At 45.4% G+C, this 23037-nt stretch overlaps 2 protein-coding genes across 18 annotated transcripts in view; one reads left to right on the top strand and one right to left on the bottom strand.

The window, feature by feature from the left end:
* Positions 1-23037, top strand: part of LOC149325704 (polyamine-transporting ATPase 13A3-like) — a 783814-nt gene that overhangs the window by 705081 nt on the left and 55696 nt on the right. For all 17 annotated transcript variants that reach the window (XR_016286322.1, XR_016286321.1, XM_089563621.1 and 14 more), the window contains one exon: positions 13167-13259. Coding sequence is in view for 15 of the 17 variants with exons in the window: in XM_089563621.1 (XP_089419747.1) it covers positions 13167-13259 (93 nt within the window). In the remaining 2 variants the exon portion in view is untranslated. Of the gene's footprint in view, positions 1-13166; positions 13260-23037 lie in introns of those variants that run through there.
* Positions 4676-10366, bottom strand: LOC149325705 (uncharacterized). Its single transcript, XM_089563358.1, has 2 exons — positions 10354-10366; positions 4676-5604 (listed from the first exon to the last, which is right to left on the bottom strand). The coding sequence occupies exons 1-2, from the start codon at positions 10364-10366 to the stop codon at positions 4676-4678; spliced, it is 942 nt and encodes a 313-aa protein (XP_089419484.1).

Below are 23037 nucleotides of genomic sequence, written 5' to 3'. Positions count from 1 at the left end.
AATAAAAACGTTATTCTACCATGCGATCTTAAGCTAGGTTTGGAAACGATAGAGGTTGTAGATAATATTAAGATATTAGGGGTTCATTTCAACTGCCAGCTAAGCTGGGACCATCATGTTAGCGCTCTCATCAGTAAACTTTCTCGTGTCACAGGTATCATTAACCGGCATCGTCACTTACTTCCATGCAAAGGTAAACTTCTCCTATATAATTCGCTCTTTATGTCGCAAGTGAACTATGCGCATTTAGTTTGGGGAACAACTACAGGTACCAATAAAAATAAGATTTATGTTTTACAGAAGAAGGCTCTGCGTGCAGTACTTAACGTCGGTTTTCATATAAACACATGCGATTTATTCCACCAGTTCAATGCCATAAAAGTATCTGAAATGCATAATGTTAGGCTAGCGGAAAGATACAAGAAGGACATAAAACAAAATATGAATTACTTGCGTGACACGGCACACCTTTCACTAAATGTACAAGTTTATCCTATCAGACACAGCGAACTGTGGCATATTCCAACCTGCCGCACAATATATGGTACACATAGTCTAGCAAACACGTTGCCCCGTCTTCTAAATAAGTTTCAAACTGCACAAGTTGATCTTTCACGTGCATGCCGCCAAGTTATACACGATGTATGTGCCACTTTATAGGTTCATTGCTTCTTTATCCCTTCACTGCTTCTTTATCTCTTTCGTTTCCGTATAGTGTTGACCTAATTTGAGTAACCGAATTCCTGTTGTTTCGATGACGTGTATTTTTCTGTTTCCTTTTTTTGTTACCATTTTTTGTTGTACACTTCATTCCTTGTTATCTTTCTAATAATACGCAAAACCATTTTTTGATAACTATTGTTTGCATTTTGAGATGCTATTTGTTTAAAAAATTCATGTTACCTGCTGCCCTCCAATGTAGGGGCCGAGGGGAACGTCAAGCCAAAATTTCTGGCTTTTTTCCCTCGGCCCTCACCATGTGTTCATGGGAAATAAATGGAAATTGAATTGAATTGAATTGAATTGAATTTTTTAGTGTTTTTTTTAGAAAAACTAGAGACTGTGACCTACCACGAGACTGTGGTAGAAATTTTAGCTACTTTTAGAAACTGTGGAAGGGGGCTGAACTTTACTCATGAGCTTGCCGAAGACAAGTTGCAGTTTTTAGATTTTTAAATTTCTGTGTATGACGAGCATGCTTGCTGGGGCTATAAGCCTCGTGCCCAGAAAGGAATAATGCCGTTCGACTCAGCCCAGTCCAAGACAGTAAAAAGAGCCGTTGCAACCATGTGCATTGAAGAAGCAATCAAAAAGTCGTGTATTCATGCTGTCCAGGAAAGTTTTGATGTGCAAGTATCTGGGCTGCTATCAGCAGGTTTTCCCTTGTCTCTGTTGGTTATGGTTGCAGAAACATTGCTGCAAAAGATTAAGAAGGTAAGAAGAGAGAGAGAAAACAACATAAGGCCACAGGTCATTCCGTATTCGCATCGCGGGGCCCACAACTTGAAACAAGTGGCTAAAAAAAAAATTCCTGTGGTGTTTTCAGCGCCCTGCAAGCTAAAAAGCCTTTGTCCAAAGGTGAATGAGGAAAAAGTCAAAAAGGAATGCGAAACGAGGCATGAACACCGATATGTTGGTTGCAAGGCGGGAATTGTCTATCAGATTGAACTTTCATGTGGCAAAGTCTATATCGGCCAGTCCGGACGATGCTTGAACAAGCGCCTGCGCGAGCATATTTTTTTATTATTTATTTACAAATACTGCTGTCTCCGAGGAGAGACATAGCAGGAGTGGGTGAATACATGAGTAAAAACAAATAACATGGGTAGCATAGAAATAGATAACACAGAAATATTAAAAACAGATCAACGGGTCAAATTGTCAGGCAACTGAACAAGAAACTCTTCAATTGGCAATGAACGAAGTGAGCCATCCAATCCATTCCAAATTTCAACGGTTAGAGGGAAAAAAGAAAATTTAAAACAATCTATATGTGGTTTGAAGGGAACAATGTTTAATGGGTGGTTCCGTCGGGTTGCACGTGCGCTTGATGACACAAATGTGAAGGGTGCCTGAATGCCAGATGATGTGTGAACGATCTTGTGCAGCATAATGATGCGTTCACGTGTGCGCCTATGTTCTAATGTTTGTAAAGATAAACTGTGCATATGGGAAGAAGGTGAAAACTTGCGATCATACCGGCTGAAGATGAATCTTATTGCTTTTTTTTGAACTGGTTCTAAACGGTCAATGTGGCGCGCGTAACGAGGGGACCAGACACTTGAGGCGTACTCCAGGATGGGTCGAATTTGTAAGCAGTTAATTTACATTCCTTCGTGGCATTTTTTAAGGTTCATTTTAGATAACCAAGTTTGCGAAGTGCTTTCCCAGATATGTTATTTATGTGAGCATTCCATTTTAAGTTATGCGAAAATATAACGCCCAGGTATCTGAACTCGCTGACGTGGATCAAGCAGTTACCGTTGTTACTGTAAGAGAAATGCAGCGGATTCTTTTTGTTACCAAAGGTCATTGCAACTGTTTTAGTGAAATTAATTTTCATTTGCCATGCATTACTCCATTCACAGAACAATGAAAACACTTTGTTTAGTTCCTGTTGATCATCGGCGTTAGCAACGTTGCGGTAAAGCACACAGTCATCGGCATATAGGCGTAACTTCACTGCGGTGTCGTTAGTAACATTAGCTACATCATTAATAAAAATTATAAAGAGTAGAGGCCCAAGCACCGACCCTTGGGGCACACCTGAAGTTACAGTGACTGACGATGACTGTGCATGGTTAAAAGTGACGAACTGGGATCTTAAGTGTAAGTAGTCGGTTATCCAGTCCAGTAACTTATTGCCGTTAAACATGGTGCGTAGTTTACGAAGAAGCTTATTATGGCACACCATGTCAAATGCTTTGGAGTAATCTATAAATATTGCATCGATTTGATCACGGTTATTTAAAGCGGAAGCGATGTCGTGAGTAAGTTCAATGAGCTGAGCGACAGCGGAAAAACCAGATCGAAAACCGTGCTGACAGTGTGACAGTAGATTATGGCAAGTTAAGAACTGAACAAGGTGTTTGGGAATAATGTGCTCAAGAAGCTTGCAGCAAGTGGAGATTAGGGAGATCGGTCGGTAATTACTAATTCGTTGTTTATCGACAGATTTAAACACCGGGATGACATTGGCAATTTGCCAAGCCCGGGGAACGGAGGATGTGTCCAGTGATTTGTTGAAAATCACTGTAAGGTAACGGGCACTCCATTCCGAGTACCTCTTTAAAAACATGTTAGGTATGGCGTCTGGTCCCGCACTTTTAGTTGTGTCAATTTTTGCTAACAGATTGTGAACCCCAGGGTAACTTACTTCGAGGTTGGGTAACTGGTGTTCCGAGCTATGAATGAAGGGAGGATTGGTACCATCATCAAGATGAAAGACAGAGTGAAAGTAGCTATTGAAGGCTTCAGAAATGGTTACGGGATCAGTGCAAGACTGCTCGTTGATAATGAAAGATACAGAGTCATGGGAAGAGGGTAATATTGTTTTCCAAAATTTCGATGGGTTCTCTTTCATGAATGTTGACAGTGTTGAGTTGAAGTAAAAGTGTTTAGCTTGTGTCATTTTTGTCTTTAGCTCCGACTTGAGTGAAAGTAGTAGTGCATCGCGGCTTTCGTTTCCTGGCCGGCTGCGCTTGCGCAAGCGCTTGATGCGTCTTATGAGATGAATTATGTCTCTTGTGTACCACGGATGCTTCGGGTTATGTTTCACACATTTTGTGGGGACGAAATGAAGCACACAGCTATGTACTAAATTATAAAACTGCTCTAATAAAGCATCAACACCACACGTTTCACTGTCTGTCACGAAATCTCTGAAAGACGACGCTAGCAGGTCAGTAATAGCACGGTCGTTGGCACGGGTAAAATCTTTAACAATATTGAAATTCGGCTTATGGGGCTCACAAACCACATTAAATTGCATGAAAACACACTTGTGATCTGACAGTCCGTCGACTACATCACACTGAAATCCGTATTGCAGCAACTGTTCATTAACAAAAACAAGGTCAAGAACAGAGTTTACTCGAGTTGGACATTCAACGACTTGTGTTAAATCATATGATATAGCCATATTAATTAAGGATTCACAAACAACCTTGTCACGACCTGTTGAAATTAACAACTTCCAATCGATACAAGGAGCATTGAAATCACCTGTAATGGTCATTTTATACTTGTGGAGCCTGTGTTCCGCTATGTATTCTGTAATGTGCGAGAAAATATTTTCCGAACCGGGCGGACGGTACACAGCACCCACGACTGTCACGAAACCAGAAATGTTGAGCCGGCACCAAACAGACTCAGTATTCGGAAGTTCTGGCAATACAAAAATTTCACTGCCTTTTCTAATGATCAGAGCTACGCCCCCTCCTCTAGCAAACTGCCTATCGTTTCTGATCACCGAGTAATCTGGAGGCAAAAATTCTACATCTGATATGGAGTTGTCCAACCATGTTTCTGTTACGAAAATAACTGACGGAGTGTAACATTCTACAAGCCAATTGAAATCTTCATTCTTATTAAGCAAGCTTCTAGCATTTAAGTTCAAAAGAGTCAGTTTCTGCTTTTCTTTCTGCTCATTTCTACCTTTGTGCTCATTAACGAGTCACTCTGTGTCCCTAGGCACTGCAGCACGTGCAGCCTTGACAAGCCTTTTGGAAACATCATCCCAAGTGTAACGAACACTGTCGACTATCAGGGAATCGTATTGCAACCTATACTTATCTGCTTCTTTGCGGATATCAAGCGAGTTGTCCCAGAGAGCCTTCCTAATGTGCCGTACACGCGCAGAAAAGTCTTCGCTAATGTGCGTATCAGATCCTTTTAGTTTTCTGGCGTTTTTAAGGATGGAAAGCTTGGTTCTAAAGTCTAGCAGTTTAAAAATGACAGGTCTCGTCTTTTCAGTTGTTTGCTTGCCAAGCCTGTGACAGCGTTCAATACCTTCACATTGGATTCCAAGTTTGGAATACAGTAACTCCGATACAGAAGCCAATAGCCCCTCAGAAGTTTCATTTGATGGTTCCTTCAAGCCATAGATGATTAAGTTATTCCTACGGGATCGGTTTTCCAGGTCATCATTTTTGCGGTCAAGTTTGGTAATGACATCTTTAAGATTCTCAACAGTTATTTCAAGATCATGAACACGCTGAAGAGCGTCGTTAGCAGTTGAAGCCAACGCCTCTGTGTGCGTAATACGCTGTTCAAAAGTAGCCATTCTAGAGTTGAGCGCGGAAAGCTCTGCGCTGATTCGTGCTTGTCCAGCTAGCAGCTCCGTTAGCATTTCCTCTGACTTTGGGCCTGGATTTGTCTCGACATCGCCGGACAGTTGCAACAAAATTCTTAACGAATGCAGTAGGCAAGAAAAAATACACACAAAGTGCTGAGGGTCTGGCAGCAGCAATAAGAAACGATCATCGCTCCTATAACATTTGAAAGCGTATTTGTGGCCTACCTGCAAAATGAAGTACACGTGTTTGCAAGAACCGTTCGCCATGCCGCTGCCAGACCCACTGAAGAGGATTGGCCGGTGTGTTGCTTTTATATCCCGTCGGGTCCGTGTCGATGACGTTCCGGGGTTGTGCCATGCGTGGTCGAGACAAGCGAGATCGACGGAAGATGAGGTTATGGTTGCATTGCCATCTATCGGTTGACAGCAGGAACTGAATGGAGGGCCCGTGAGCGTGCATTTTCCATGAAGGAAGCTTGAAGAAGAAGCATTCCTAGAAGAAGAAGCATATTCCTATTTTCCGAGAACCATTACCGAATGGAACAACCTTGCTGGTCATATAGTCGAAGAGAATAATTTGTCCCATTTTGATGAGATGCTGCAACAAGTGAAGAAATTTTGAATGTTCGGTTGATGAGTAATTTGTTTAGATTTACTTAATTATATGCTTGGCTCTATGACTGCAGTATATATATTCTTAGGTTGTGAATTTGATACAGTACAGTGTGATGTACTAATTTCGTTGCTGTGACGCCTTGTCTGCTGTATTTCCTTTTCATTGTCCTTGTATTACACAAATCATGTACCCACCTGCGATGGTCTTGTAGTTCAAGACCGCAGTATTTATAAATAAATAAAAAAAAATTGCTTAGGAAGTATGGTCCAGCGATGCTTGCGGCTATCTGCAAAATGAAGCACACGTGTTTGCAAGAACCGTTCGCCATGCCGCTGCCAGACCCACTGAAGAGGATTGGCCGGTGTGTTGCTTTTATATCCCGTCGGGTCCGTGTCGATGACGTTCCGGGGTTGTGCCATGCATGGTCGAGACAAGCGAGATCGACGGAAGATGAGGTTATGGTTGCATTGCCATCTATCGGTTGACAGCAGGAACTGAATGGAGGGCCCGTGAGCGTGCATTTTCCATGAAGGAAGCTTGAAGAAGAAGCATTGCTCAGGAAGTATGGTCCAGCGATGCTTGCGGCTATCTGCAAAATGAAGCACACGTGTTTGCAAGAACCGTTCGCCATGCCGCTGCCATACCCATGAAAAATGCCTTGACAATGGGAGCGGAACAAATATGGTAGTTCACCGCAAGTCATGCAAATACTCACCAATTTTAAATAAGACAGATGTCATTGGCCGAAGCAAAGACGCGCTAACGCGAGAACTGATAGAGGCGTTCCATATAAAAAAAGAAAGGGCCGGGCTGCATCAGCAGCCCTTCGATGAAGATGTGAAGATAACTTTTTAGATAGCCTGATCTGATGCAAGGGTGTGGGTTTTTTGCGTGTCATTCGCATGAGTGTTCTCGTGATTATGTTCTTGAAGGAGAAGGGAAATGTACAAATGTGTGCGATTGAATCTTGAATAAACCAGTGGAGAGTAGCGCTTGTCCCGTTCGTCTTGTGTCCCTTGTCTGTTTTTGTCGCGCTGCAAGCATCCCCTCAAGCAAAATGAACCAACTCGCCCAGAAAAAAGTTTTATTGGCATTCACTAGAGCCGCTTTTACTCAGCTAGGAAAGTCGAAGTGTTCTTAGTTTCAGCGTCCCCGTCTCGCACGCCGGCGGCCCGGCTTCGATTCACATCTAGACCCCAATTTTCTTTTCTTTCTTTCTTTTCTTCTGATTGGCAGTCCTTATAATTGGCCTGGTACTGGTTGCCATGTTATTAGTGCATGCGCAGTAGTGGCCGGTGCCACGCACCGCGAAATATGTTTCTGCTAGCCTAGTGTAGCTTTCGCTACAAAGGTCCTCACCACCAAGACAAAACTCAGCGCCCAAACATGCAGTCATTACATAATTAGTGCACCATCAAACGTCCGACACACGACCTCGCTCCCTACAGAGGCCAATTTTGTGATGAACTGCTTTTTGAGTCCAGCACCTTTTTGCGCCTCGGAGTGCATCAATCAGAAAACCCTGCAAGGGTTCTAACGCGCATGTTGGCTCCACTGAGGACATAGGCACAGACAGTTCTTGATTCAAGAAGGCTGTCATCTTGTAAATGGGGCCAAAATCGGCATATATCCCACTCTGTGGATAAATAGCTCAACATGCTTCCGTACGGCTGGGTGATACTTAATGAGTGCAAAGTAGTGGACTTCGCATTGCGTTAGCACAAAACTCCCCAGAAATGGAAATGTTTCAGCTGTGAAGTCCTGCTGTCCATTAAGAGATCGACACCTCTCGCAGAATGCGCGTTGCCATGATAGAGCATCCTTGAACATTGAGTGAACTTATTCGCTGACGGGCAGAAATCCAGGGTAAGGGCGAAGTGCACACTGCTTGAGGGAATTTTCCATTCATTTCTACTGCTGCTTAGCACACATCAGCATTTGCACATGAGTCGGGAATGCCGCCCTAAATATCAGGTCCTTCATCAGACAGAAGTATTTCTTTGGTTGTTTCATAAAATCTAGGGCTGTCTAATTTCTTTTCTCCACCCTTAGCTTCATTGGCTGCACAAACTTGATCTTTTTCTTTATGTGCACTACATTCTCTGCAAAGCCACGTATTTATGATAACAAATTATACAGTAGCCAATGTAATCAGGTCATTAATGAGAAATGCAATGGGCGTAGTCACGCTGATGATGATAATGCATTGATGGTTAACAATTGGACGCATACCAATAACTTAAGAGGACATAAAGAAACTCTTACGATCAATGCTAAGGAGAAAAGCAGCTGGTGAGGATCAGAAAATATTAAGTGTTTTCAAGGTTGACTTTAAGAAAGGGAACGTCCAGAACTTGGAAATTACAGACTGATCAGCTTTCTGCCCGTTGCCTACAATGTATATAGTAATGTCTCAAAAGAAAACATTCGACAGAAGTCTGTCTGGTTGGGAAATTTAATGTTAGGAGAAGGTAAGTGACGCCAACCAAGTAAAATACAGGAAAAACACGACGTTTCGGGACCGGCTCGGCCCCTTCTTCACGGTGTGACTACGGGCGAGCGCAGCTTGGCTTTTTAAGCCCCTGTGTGGAGGACCTGCGGGTCAATGGCCGCAGCCCATGGACGTAGGATGAGGGGAGAGTCCCCAGGGAACGATTAACATTCTCTCGTGTTTGCTGTATGTGCCACGACTCGAGTAGAAGCCTCCTGCGTGGGTTAGCTTCCGTTTCCAATACAATGGTGCTGTCGAAGTCAATTGGGTGGTCACACCCTTCACAGTGTTCGGCCACGGCGCTGCGTTGACGATTCATGTGACGGACGTCCGCTTTGTGTTGGTTCATCCTTTCCGCGAAGTTCTTCGTTTCCCCTATGTACGACGCCGGGCAGACGGAACACGGAATTTTGTACACGACGCCCTGGGCCTTTTCTCTGGGCTGCCGGTTTTTTGGGCGGGGGAGAAGGCGACCGATAGTGCTGGTCGGTTTGTGCGTTGTCAGCACCCCCTCTTTTCCGAGAATGCGACCGAGCGTCTCGCTCACGCCTCTCACGTAGGGGATGCAAACACGTTTCCGCTTCTGGCATGCATCTGAGGAATTCATAGACCGGATTTTGTTTTGCCTTTCTTGTTTCCTGATAATGCGCCGGATGAATGAGCTTGGGTAGCCGTTCTTTTGGAGGTCAGAAATGACTCGGTTCTTCTCCTTCCTTTTATCTTCACTTGAGGAACATATGGAGTCGGCTCTCTTCAGTAATGACGTCACGACAGATGCTTTGTGCGGGATGGGATGGTTCGAATCGAAATGTAGGTACCGTCCTGTGTGGGTTGGCTTCCTGTGCACCGAGGACTGCAGGCCTTTGTCGTGCCTTGTAAGTAGGACATCCAGAAAAGGCAGGCTGCCCTGCTGTTCATGTTCAACAGTAAATTGTATGGCCGGTTCAACTGAATTTAGATGACTCTGGAGGTTTTCTATCTCTGAGGTTTTCACCACAATTTACTGTTGAACATGAACAGCAGGGCAGCCTGCCTTTTCTGGATGTCCTACTTACAAGGCACGACAAAGGCCTGCAGTCCTCGGTGCACAGGAAGCCAACCCACACAGGACGGTACCTACATTTCGATTCGAACCATCCCATCCCGCACAAAGCATCTGTCGTGACGTCATTACTGAAGAGAGCCGACTCCATATGTTCCTCAAGTGAAGATAAAAGGAAGGAGAAGAACCGAGTCATTTCTGACCTCCAAAAGAACGGCTACCCAAGCTCATTCATCCGGCGCATTATCAGGAAACAAGAAAGGCAAAAAAAAATCCGGTCTATGAATTCCTCAGATGCATGCCAGAAGCGGAAACGTGTTTGCATCCCCTACGTGAGAGGCGTGAGCGAGACGCTCGGTCGCATTCTCGGAAAAGAGGGGGTGCTGACAACGCACAAACCGACCAGCACTATCGGTCGCCTTCTCCCCCGCCCAAAAAACCGGCAGCCCAGAGAAAAGGCCCAGGGCGTCGTGTACAAAATTCCGTGTTCCGTCTGCCCGGCGTCGTACATAGGGGAAACGAAGAACTTCGCGGAAAGGATGAACCAACACAAAGCGGACGTCCGTCACATGAATCGTCAACGCAGCGCCGTGGCCGAACACTGTGAAGGGTGTGACCACCCAATTGACTTCGACAGCACCATTGTATTGGAAACGGAAGCTAACCCACGCAGGAGGCTTCTACTCGAGTCGTGGCACATACAGCAAACACGAGAGAATGTTAATCGTTCCCTGGGGACTCTCCCCTCATCCTACGTCCATGGGCTGCGGCCATTGACCCGCAGGTCCTCCACACAGGGGCTTAAAAAGCCAAGCTGCGCTCGCCCGTAGTCACACCGTGAAGAAGGGGCCGAGCCGGTCCCGAAACGTCGTGTTTTTCCTGTATTTTACTTGGTTGGCGTCACTTACCTTCTCCTAACATATAGTAATGTCATCGTTAATAGTATCGCACAACCTTGGATTTGCATCAACCAAGTGTCTAAGAACGCCTTAATAATAATAATAATAGTAATAATAATAATAAATAATACATTATTCAAAGCAGGAATATAATCCAGGACGATTCAAGGAACAAATTCACGACTTCAAGCAGGACACAGACGAAAATTGCTCTGGACAAGCGGTAAACTTGCAACCAAGGTTTACTGGAAAACGACCGTAGGAGAAAACGACAGTATCTGCGCATTAAAAAGTGAAAAGGAACAAACTAAGATCATTTCACGTCAAATGTGGGCGAGATAACCACCAAAACTGTACAGAAAACACGATATCAGGTGCGTCACAGGTTGATCAAGAACGGGGTCTCTTTGTTCAAAAGTGCTGCAGACGGCTCAATTACACACGTGTCAAGCCCAAGTTTCCGCATATGTGCCAGTGTCAAAATTTACGTTCCCAGTCTTGTTTTTTTCTCTTCCCGATAATGGTGCCCTATTCAGTAGGGGGTAGGAACCATCGCATTCTCGGCATTCTCGGCAGTGTTTTGGAAGAATGGCGCCATTGTCTATTTTCAGAGACCGGTAGTGCTGTCGCAGCCTATCATATACACACTGGCCCGTCTGTCCAACGTAATATGTGCCGCATCGCAGCGAGAATTGAAACACCATATTAGTGGCACAGTGGACATACTGGTGTTCATGCTTGGTCGTACACGCGACCCTGCGCTGACCATCCGCCGCGCGCTTGCATAGTTGGAGTAACCTGCAAAGCGCGGAAAAGACAAGTCGGATGCTCGTCTTACTCACCACCCTCTTCAGCCTATAGGCCATCTTGTGCACATACAGCACGACGTTCTGCGGGGATTTGCTCGTGGGGACTACCGGCTCTTGCCCATGCACCCTCTGCCTCAGCCTCCATACCATCGATTGTGCGTCTGCCTGCAGATTGGGTAGCGGCCACTCTGACTGCTGCAATTTGTTCATTTGGCGACGAAACTCTCAGCTGCCCTGTGCTGACAAAACTTCAAAGGGCTGACCTCATACACCTAGACCATCAAGGACCATTTAAGCAGCAGCATTGGTGGTGCCATATTTGCATAAGGTGTCTCATCACCTCAAGAGAGTTGCAGGCAGGCATGATGTCCCTCTGGCGTTTTCTGCGCCGAATAAACTGGCGAAGCTGTGCGCCCGCACGCGCGGTGATAGAAGGAGTGGATGCCTAATCAGGCACGGGTCTACCTACATCCCTTGCGCCACCGGGGTGGTATACTCCTTCCCTCTTTCATGTGGTAAGACCTACATCGGGCAGACAGGGCGGTGCATAAACGAGCGACTCAGGGAGCATGCGAATAAAGTTAGGAACAACTCAGACAAAGGGGCACACCTTGTGTCCCATCTAAGTTCTTGCAGAAATTGCGCGCCGCGACTTGACGAGACGGTGATACTGGGAAAAAGCAAAAATGAACAAGCGCGGCTGGCTTTGGAAGCTTTCCACATAAAGGAAAACGCTGTAGACTGTATCAGTGACACGTCCGTGGCTCTGTACGTAGCCGAAATCAACTTTTTGCGTTCGCGTCTGCGTTAACAGCCCTTGGCATGACTATTGTGGTTAAAGATTTGCATTGGAGCATGCGTGGCCAGGTGTATAAGTAAGCGTTCCAAGGAAGAAATAAACAGTTGTTAGTTGCGCTTGTGTGTGTCTCTGTGTCTTTCTTCGTGGTTCGTCCTTTGATTGCGCATCCTATACCTTCACAACATCATGTACCAACTTGGCCCAACCCAAGTTTTATTGAGAAAAAAGAGTTGGAATGACAACATTTACAACATGATATTTGTTAAATTTCGTTTCCTTTTTCGTTTTTTTTCTTGATAAATAAAAACAATAATTTAAATTATTGTGTATAAAGCGCAATGTCGTTCATTCAAACAAACGCTTTCAAAGTCTTGCGCAAAGTTTCTAAATTTTTACACATCTGTTTCTTGCAAAGCTAAGATGGGTGCCACGGCTCGGAAAATTTTTGTTCGCTAAAGACAAGCGTAAATATGGGTTTCGATAGTAACGCAACAAACCATGATGGTCGTGCGCAAGACTGGGTCACTTCCTTCGACTGGAATAGCGCCCATCTGTAGCACGGCCAGGTATAATGGATCGCCTCCTGTGGCAGTCAACAGGCCTAGCACGACCACAGATGTCAAGCTTATCGTGAACGCAATGGTCGCCGCGTTATTAACCGCATTTACTTTGGTTTGATCTCTTGGCCGTTGTACTTTCCGTCGGTTATATGGCGCGAAACGGCGGCTGTAGGGAGTTGCTACAAAATTTTGCATATTGCCTGTTCGGACGCTTCTCATGGTGCGTGGTGTACTTAGGTTACTCTCTGCGAGGCCTGGTGTTCAGATTGTGGCGAAAATTGCTGGAGGCGAGGCCAGTGGTTATGTGCCCGTTGTGATGGCAAATACGGCCCGAACAGATACGTGAGCTTTGAGTAGCACGGACAAAACTTAAGGCACACAAAAAAGAAATATCCGACGTATCAAAGCAACAGGCGTTTCATTAATAAACCAGGAAGCCATCAACAGGCATACACTCTGAATAAAACAATGATACTGGGAAAGAAAAAAACAATCATACACAGGGGTCAGCTTATGGCTGTATATATATTGTTCCCGGAGTAAGTAAATTTGCCAATATCCATATACAGATGAAAGGCAACGTTCGTCTCATTTGAGTAATTATCACATAGCAACTGCTTCCACGTAACGTCACGCGATAAACTTTCCTTGCAGCTAGTTGAATGGCAGCCCAGGGAGAAACTGCTGCTGCGGACGTCCATCCCGCTGGCGTCCTCTCTCCACTGGGCCCTGGCACATCTCATCCAGGTGGGTGCGCCTTTCCTCCATGCAATGATATTTGGGCGAATGTTCAGTTGGAAAAGTTTAAGCAACAGCCTTTGGTGTGGAACGCGATCAAATGCTTTAGAAAAATCTAAAAATATTGCATCAACTTGAAAACCAGCGTCAATCAGTGCATGAAAATTGTTAATAAAACCGGCGAGTTGGGTGTCGCATGAGTAGCCCTTGCGAAAACCGTGCTGATGATCGAAGATAATGTTATGATCTTCAAGGGGGTCGATTACCTGAGTATGTATAATATGCTCGAGTAATTTACAAACTGTGCTTGTTAAGGAGATGGGATGGTAGTTAAGCGGAGAAGCACGATCACCTGATTTGAAAATGGGTATTAGCTTTGCGTCAGTCGATAGGAATGGTGCCAGTTGATAGCGACTGGGAAAATAATGCGTTTCACATGGAATAAATGCTATGTGATATATTCCTTAAAATCCATCGTCGGATTGAGGAATGTTTACTATATCATTTGTGTTGATGAGAAAGAACAAAGGGCCGAATATTGACCCTTGCGGCACACCATATTTTACAGTCTTTGCCATATATGCCATATATGCATTGATAGCCGTATATGCACACAAAATGGAAACGTAACTCAAAGCAACTGGGCATAAGTTGAAGTGCTACGCCACTAAAAACAATATTTTGTGTTTTAGTAGCAATATAAGATGTTTGGTGGGGCGAAGACCTTGCGAAAGTCTAAAAATATTCCAGCAGTGTAGGAGCTTATCCTCAATATTTTCAGTGATATTAGTTTTTATTTGCCGGAGAGCCAGTTCAGTTGACTTTCCTTTCTGAAATGCATTCTGCTTTGATGATATTGGTCACACTGCGGTGGCCCAGTGGTCTGAGCGCCCGTCTCGGCTGCGGGAGGTGGTTGATTCGAAACCCACCGCCGGACACCCACCGGTAAAATGGGGTCAAGCGTCCCCCAGCCTGGCGCTCGGTTGTCTCTAGGGGTGCACGTTTGGGAGAAGCTCCGTAAACCCCGCTGTGCCCCTTGCGGGCCAAGCCCAGTTTTGAACGCCCTCGCAGTCTGCTATTAAGCCAGACAAACGCAGCGACCTTTCCTCAAACGTGCGGACAAAGCAGCCCTTCTTCTGGAAAGAACTCCCTCAGCGCCCTACACACTCACGCCAGCACTGATCCCCAGACAGCTGCATCAGCAGCAGTCATGACTTTTCCCAAACGTACACCCCTAAGGAAAGCCGAGCGCCAGGCCGGGGGACGCTTGTGCCCTTTTTACCGGTGGGTGCCCAGCGGTGGGTTTCGAACCACCCACCTCCCGCAGCCGAGACGGGCGCTCAACCCACTAGGCCACGACTGCGTGGCCTAGTGGTCTGGGCGTCCGCTTCGGCTGCGGGAGGTGGTTGGTTCGAAACCCACCGCCGGACACCCACCGGTAAAAAGGGTACAAGCCACCCCCGGCCCGGCGCCCGGCTTTCCTTAGGGGTGTGCGCTTGGAGGAAGCTCCGCAAACCCCGCTGCGCCCTTTCGGGGGCAACCTAGTTTCGAGCACTCAGCCTGCAAAGGTGGTTCGTGTTTCACTGCAAAGTGAGGTGCTGGGTTCGATCCACAGTGCCGCCGGGTACCCACCGGTTTCTTTAATGGGTACAAGATTCCCCCTGGCCTGGTGCTCGGCTCTTCTAGGGTGAAATGCTTGGGAAAAGGTTCTTAGACCAAACAGTTGCCTTGACAGATGAGTGACAAGTTCCCCTGCCAAGCAACCATAAGTCCGCCTCGTGCGGCATAAGCCAAATTTGAGGCCCTTTTTTCTGTAAGGCGCAGCTTTTGCTCAAGCTGGCGCAGTGCCACTGAACTCAAGTTAGAGCGAACTCCGTTTAAACATCATCGAACTCTCCAAACTCCGTTGAACCTGTAAAGTCTGACCTGAATCACGAACCACCTGTGCAGGCTTAGTGCTCGAAACTAGGTTGCCCCCGAAGGGGCGCAGCGGGGTTTGCGGAGCTTCCTCCAAGCGCACACCCCTGAAGAAGACGGGCTCCGTGCCGGGGGTGGCTTGTACCCATTTTTACCGGTGGTGTCCGGCGGTGGGTTTCGAACCAACCACCTCCCGCAGCCGAAGCGGACGCCCAGACCACTAGGCCACGAGAGTTCGATGAAGTTTCGAGTGGTAATTACTCCCTTATTACAAATCTACTCCACCTTGGGGGATTTCCCTAAACATTTGACCAACACTGTTCCCACTTCGAGTTATTGATCAATTCGCTCTCGCCCTACCATAAGCTTGCCGTCCCGGTTAGCTCAATTGGTAGAGCGATTGTTCCGGTGAAGCGGTGGTCCCGGGTTCGAACCCCGGACCAGGACGAATTTTTCTTTAAAGGGTCAGTCTACTCACCGAGATGAGTGTATAAATAATGGCATATTCTGGTAGTTGGCACCCTATAACATCAATAACGAGGGGTCTGCGCCCGGTTTAGGCAGGAATTTATATTTTATTTCGGCGTTAAAAGTCGCGTAAAAAAGCATGGTGGCGACCCCAAACGTTCATTTTGTTCAAGAAAGTGGTAGTCTTTTTTTGTAGAAGCATAAGTGAATATACTACGTACCATTTGTATGCTCCAATGTCAGAGAAACGCACGTTTTGTTCTAGTAAAGTGTAGAAGGCGTACCGCTCGCTTTTTCTGTAAATCACATGAATATTTATAGTTACACGTACGCAAAACGCAAGCACATTCCCACTTTTAGTTCAGCGTATGCTAGCAGAGACGCAAAAATAAACTCAGCCTATAGTGGCGCCATCTGGTCGTCAGGACGGGAACCATTGCTGTAAACAAACTGACTCTCCACTTAAGCCTAGCAGCGACAGAATCGTCACTCTAATTATTAAAATGAAGCAAATTTATCTCTTATATGTTTTCTTATAGGCGAGATGAGACGAAGCGAAAGACAGGCGCCCCATTTATGGCCAGTGAACGCACTGAAAAAGGCAGAAACAACGAGAATTCAGTCCGGAGTAGTCCGAAGCGAGAGGTCCGGCTTCGACGGGCGCCGCCATGTTTGTCGCCGCGCGGCGGAAATCCAGATGGTTGCCAGATGAGACTACCATCTCATACAGATGTGTTCCCACATTAATAAATTCTATTTTAAAATGTTCTACCGCACTCCTTGGCACCACAGCTGGCTAAACGGTAATTTGAGTAAAGAGCTATCGGTTGCCGCAAAGAAAATATGGTCGATAAAATTCAGTAGACTGACCCTTTAACTACGAAGTTTCTGAGAAGGCTGTACAGCTTTCCTTTGTAGCCGTATGGCTGCGCTCAGGTGGATGCCAGTGAGTAATTACTCCCTTATTAAAAAATACGCGGTTGCGGCGATATCCCGAACAAGTTCATTTTTCTCCTTCCACATGTTCTGCGTCCTTTTTTTGCAGCTGTGGATTGATCTTGAGCAGCCAGCAACTGAAGCTGGGAGGTCGAAACGAATAGTGAAAATTTGTCGGAAACATATTTAGGTGGATCTCGCTTATCAGCACCTTGGTTTGTTTCCACGTGTCCACTCAGAATAAGACTGCTGACTGTGTTTATATTCTCCGAACGCAATCAAACTTAGGTAAAATCATGGCAGCATTCATGTAGCCGAGAAAAGGGCTGCGTGCATCAATCGTCCCAACGAATGCCCCGAGAACTGGCAAGGTAACTTAAAAGACAGCGAGTGAGCATTGCGCCTCTGCTGCTGTCGCCTCGTCCACTGGAAGAAAGAATCCTTCGACCAATGTTCTTGTAGCCGTGATGCCTGACCTTGCGCAGCTCGGCCTGTCGATGATTGGATGATGAAGGTGCCCATGACACAAGGGACAAAACTGTGGCTGCCATCCGCAAAGAATATCGGGCAGCCAATGCACGGGCTAATCAGCACATCCAGGTGTTCGGTGCAGAAACCAAAGGGAGCGTGGACCATACGCCATAGCACATCACGGCGAGGATGGAGGCAGCAAGGTGTCGGCGTACTCTGCTATGAACGGGCAACTGATAAGCATTGTTCCCTTGCGGCTGTCGCCTCGCCCACTCCTGCCAGTACAGTCGGGAAACTGTGCTCGAAAAACTACCTACCCTGTACACGCAATTCCTTGTCACTTAAAGCAAAAAAATAGAATCTTGGAAGATAGCTAACATTATATCAGTCCATAAGAAAGGGTATGTCGAGTAGAGGGATAAGTAAGCAGCACGTGGAACAAGAGAGAGTTTATTGGAGAAATATGGGAGAGGCCTCCGTTCTCCACTGGGTGTTGCAAGTTTCTGATGGCGATGATACTCAATACCAGTTTTCGCCCTTTTGCATTGCTCGTATGGCTTCCTTTACTTCATTGTTCTTTACTGGCGTAAAGAGAGCCGAATTGATCTGGGAACAAACTAGAGTAAACAAAATCTTAGCAGAAAAAGAAAGAAGGAATGGGCCCTGACAGTTCTTGTAATGCGAAGGCTAGGTAGCCGATGTTCGTTCAGGGTAAGAGACTGGTTTTAAATAGAATGCAGGCGTTGCCGGAGGTGGCAGAATTTAGGGGGCCGCTTCAGATAAAGAAGTATGAGGGATAACGTTGCAGCACCTGGAACAAGAGAGAGTTTATTGGACAAATATTGGAGAGGCCTTCGTTCTCCACTGGGCGTTACATTTTTCTGAGGGCGATGGTTCTTATTACTTGTTTTCGCCCTTTGCATTGCTCGTAAGGCTTTCGCTACTTCCTTGTTCTCTAGTGGCGTAAAGAGGGCAGAATTTATCAGGGAACATAATCTAGTGAATAAAATCCTAGCAGAAAAAGAAGAAATGTACCTTGATAACAATTATGATGCTTTGGCTTGTTAGCCGATGTTTGCTGAGGGTAACAGAGTGGTTTCCAATTGAATGCAAGCGTAGCCGGAGGTGGCAGAAGTAAGGTGGCCGCTTCAGATAAAGAAGTACGAGAGATAAGATAGCATAGCAGCACCTGGAACAAGAGAGAGTTTATTGGAGAAATATGGGAGAGGCTTTTGTTCTACATTGGGCATTGCATTTTTCTAAGGGCGGTGATCCTCAATACTTGTTTTCGCCCTTTGCATTGCTCGTAAGGCTTTTGTTACTTCCTGATTTTCTAGTGGCGTAAAGAAGGCAGAATTTATTAGGGAGCATAATCTAGTAAATAAAATTCTAGCAGAAAAAAGAAGAAATGGTCCTTGACAGGTATTGTGATGCCTTGGCCTGTTAGCCGATGTTTGCTGAGGGTAACAGAGTGGTTTCCAATTGAATGCAAGCGTAGCCGGAGGTGGCAGAAGTTAGGTGGCCGCTACAGTTAAAGTACGAGGGATAAGGTAGCAACACCTGGAACAAGAGAGAGTTTATTGAAGAAATAAGGGAGAGGCTTTCGTTCTACATTGGGCATTGCATTTTTCTAAGGGCGGTGATCCTCAATACTTGTTTTCGCCCTTTGCATTGCTCGTAAGGCTTTTGTTACTTCCTGATTTTCTAGTGGCGAAAAGAAGGCAGAATTTATTAGGGAGCATAATCTAGTAAATAAAATTCTAGGAGAAAAAAGAACTGGTCCATGACAGGTATTATGATGCCTTGGCCTGTTAGCCGATGTTTGCTGAGGGTAACAGAGTGGTTTCCAATTGAATGCAAGCGTAGCCGGAGGTGGCAGAAGTTAGGTGGACGCTACAGATAAAGTACGAGGGATAAGGTAGCAGCACCTGGAACAAGAGAGAGTTTATTGAAAAAAATAAGGGAGAGGCTTTCGTTCTACATTGGGCATTGCATTTTTCTGAAGGCGATGATCCTCAATACTTGTTTTCTCCCTTTGCATTGCTCGTAAGGCTTTCGTTACTTCCTTGTCCTCTAGTGGCGTAAAGAGGGCAGAATTTATCAGGGAACATAATCTAGTGAATAAAATCCTAGCAGAAAAAGAAGAAATGGGCCTTGACAGGAATTATGATGCTTTGGCCTGTTAGCCGGGTTTTGCTGTGGGTAACAAAGTGGTTTCCAATTGAATGCAAGCGTAGCCAGAGGTGGCAGAAGTTAGGTGGCCGCTTCAGATAAAGAAGTACGAGGGATAAGGTAGCAGCACCTGGAACAAGAGACTGTTTATTGAAGAAATATGGGAGAGGCTTTCATTCTACATTGGGCATTGCATTTTTCTGAAGGCGATGATCCTCAATACTTGTTTTCTCCCTTTGCATTGCTCGTAAGGCTTTCGTTACTTCCTTGTCCTCTAGTGGCGTAAAGACGGCAGAATTTATCAGGAAACATAATCTAGTGAATAAAATCCTAGCAGAAAAAGAAGAAATGGGCCTTGACAGGAATTATGATGCTTTGGCTTGTTAGCCGATGTTTGCTGAGGGTAACAGAGTGGTTTCCAATTGAATGCAAGCGTAGCCGGAGGTGGCTGAAGTTAGGTGGCCGCTTCAGATAAAGAAGTAAGAGGGATAAGATAGCAGCACCTGGAACAAGAGAGAGTTTATTGGAGAAATATGGGAGAGGCTTTTGTTCTACATTGGGCATTGCATTTTTCTGAGGGCGGTGATCCTCAATACTTGTTTTCGCCCTTTGCATTGCTCGTATGGCTTTCGTTACTTCCTGATTCTCTAGTGGCATAAAGAAGGCGGAATTTATTAGGGAGCATAATCTAGTCAATAAAATTCTAGCAGAAAAAAGAAGAAATGGGCCTTGACAGGTATTATGATGCTTTGGCCTGTTAGCCGATGTTTGCTGAGGGTAACACAGTGGTTTCCAATTGATTGCAAGCGTAGCCGGAGGTGGCAGAAGTTAGGTGGCCGCTACAGATAAAGTACGAGGGATAAGGTAGCAGCACCTGGAACAAGAGAGAGTTTATTGAAGAAATAAAGGAAAAGCTTTCGTTCTACATTGGACATTGCATTTTTCTGAAGGCGATGATCCTCAATACTTGTTTTCTCCCTTTGCATTGCTCGTAAGGCTTTCGTTACTTCCTTGTCCTCTAGTGGCGTAAAGAGGGCAGAATTTATCAGGGAACATAATCTAGTGAATAAAATGCTATAAGAAAAAGAAGAAATGGGCCTTGACAGGAATTATGTTGCTTGGCTTGTTAGCCGATGTTTGCTGAGGGTAACAGAGTGGTTTCCAATTGAATGCAAGCGTAGCCGGAGGTGGCAGAAGTTAGTTGGCCGCTACAGATAAAGTACGAGGGATAAGGTAGCAGCACCTGGAAAGAGAGAGACTATTGGAGAAATATGGGAGAGGCTTTTGTTCTACATTGGGCATTGCATTTTTCTGAGGGCGATGATCCTCAATACTTGTTTTCTCCCTTTGCATTGCTCGTAAGGCTTTCGTTACTTCCTTGTCCTCTAGTGGCGCAAAGAGGGCAGAATTTATCAGGGAACATAATCTAGTGAATAAAATCCTAGCAGAAAAAGAAGAAATGGGCCTTGACAGGAATTATGATGCCCTGGCCTGTTAGCCGATGTTTGCTGAGGGTAACAGAGTGGTTTCCAATTGAATGCAAGCGTAGCCAGAGGTGGCAGAAGTTAGGTGGCCGCTTCAGATAAAGAAGTACGAGGGATAAGATAGCAGCACCTGGAACAAGAGAGAGTTTATTTGAGAAATATGGGAGAGGCTTTTGTTCTACATTGGGCATTGCATTTTTCTAAGGGCGGTGATCCTCAATACTTGTTTTCGCCCTTTGCATTGCTCGTAAGGCTTTTGTTACTTCCTGATTTTCTAGTGGCGTAAAGAAGGCAGAATTTATTAGGGACCATAATCTAGTAAATAAAATTCTAGCAGAAAAAAGAAGAAATGGGCCTTGACAGGTATTATGATGCTCTGGCCTGTTAGCCGATGTTTGCTGAGGGTAACAGAGTGGTTTTCAATTGAATGCAAGCGTAGCTGGAGGTGGCAGAAGTTAGGTGGCCGCTACAGATAAAGCACGAGGGATAAAGTTGCAGCACCTGGAACAAGAGAGAGTTTATTGAAGAAATAAGGGAGAGGCTTTCGTTCTACATTGGGCATTGCATTTTTCTGAAGGCGATAATGCTCAATACTTGTTTTCTCGCTTTGCATTGCTCGCAAGGCTTTCGTTACTTCCTTGTCCTCTAGTGGCGTAAAGAGGGCAGAATTTATCAGGGAACATAATCTAGTGAATAAAATCCTAGCAGAAAAAGAAGAAATGGGCCTTGACAGGAATTATGATGCTTTGGCTTGTTAGCCGATGTTTGCTGAGGGTAACAGAGTGGTTTCCAATTAAATGCAAGCATAGCCGGAGGTGGCAGAAGTTAGGTGGCCACTTCAGATAAAGAAGTACGAGGGATAAGATAGCAGCACCAGGAACAAGAGAGAGTTTATTGGAGAAATATGGGAGAGGCTTTTGTTCTACATTGGACATTGCATTTTTCTGAGGGCGGTGATCCTCAATACTTGTTTTCGCCCTTTGCATTGCTTGTAAGGCTTTCGTTACTTCCTGATTCTCTAGTGGCATAAAGAAGGCAGAATTTATTAGGGAGCATAGTCTAGTAAATAAAATTCTAGCAGAAAAAAGAAGAAATGGGCCTTGACAGGTATTATGATGCTTTGGCCTGTTAGCCGATGTTTGCTGAGGGTAACAGAGTGGTTTCCAATTGATTGCAAGCGTAGCAGGAGGTGGCAGAAGTTAGGTGGCCGCTTCAGATAAAGAAGTACGAGGGATAAGGTAGCAGCACCTGGAACAAGAGAGAGTTTATTGAAGAAATATGGGAGAGGCTTTCGTTCTACATTGGGCATTGCATTTTTCTGAAGGCGATGATCCTCAATACTTGTTTTCTCCCTTTGCATTGCTCGTAAGGCTTTCGTTACTTCCTTGTCCTCTAGTGGCGTAAAGAGGGCAGAATTTATCAGGGAACATAATCTAGTGAATAAAATCCTAGCAGAAAAAGAAGAAATGGGCCTTGACAAGAATTATGATGCTTTGGCTTGTTAGCCGATGTTTGCTGAGGGTAACAGAGTGGTTTCCAATTGAATGCAAGCGTAGCCGGAGGTGGCAGAAGTTAGGTGGCCGCTTCAGATAAAGAAGTACGAGGGATAAGATAGCAGCACCTGGAACAAGAGAGAGTTTATTGGAGAAATATGGGAGAGGCTTTTGTTCTACATTGGGCATTGCATTTTTCTGAGGGCGATGATCCTCAATACTTGTTTTCTCCCTTTGCATTGCTCGTAAGGCTTTCGTTACTTCCTTGTCCTCTAGTGGCGTAAAGAGGGCAGAGTTTATCAGGGAACATAATCTAGTGAATAAAATCCTAGCAAAAAAAGAAGAAATTGGCCTTGACAGGAATTATGATGCTTTGGCTTGTTAGCCGATGTTTGCTGTGGGTAACAGAGTGGTTTCCAATTGAATGCAAGTGCAGCCGCAGGTGGCAGAAGTTAGGTGGCCGCTTCAGATTAAGAAGTACGAGGGATATGATAGCAGCACCTGGAACAAGAGAGAGTTTATTGGAGAAAAATGGGAGAGGCTTTTGTTCTACATTGGGCATTGCATTTTTCTGAAGGCGATGATCCTCAATACTTGTTTTCTCCCTTTGCATTGCTCGTAAGGCTTTCGTTACTTCCTTGTCCTCTAGTGGCGTAAAGAGGGCAGAATTTATCAGGGAACATAATCTTGTGAATAAAATCCTAGCAGAAAAAGAAGAAATGGGCCTTGACAGGAATTATGATGCCTTGGCCTGTTAGCCGATGTTTCCTGAGGGTAACAGAGTGGTTTCCAATTGAATGCAAGCGTAGCCAGAGGTGGCAGAAGTTAGGTGGCCGCTTCAGATAA

Source organism: Amblyomma mixtum, chromosome 10 (assembly GCF_055824585.1).
Source record: "Amblyomma mixtum isolate Tamu chromosome 10, ASM5582458v1, whole genome shotgun sequence".
NCBI lineage: Eukaryota > Metazoa > Arthropoda > Arachnida > Ixodida > Ixodidae > Amblyomma > Amblyomma mixtum.
Note: the sequence above shows the minus strand (reverse complement) of the source record. Positions and strands in the feature narration are given on the sequence as shown.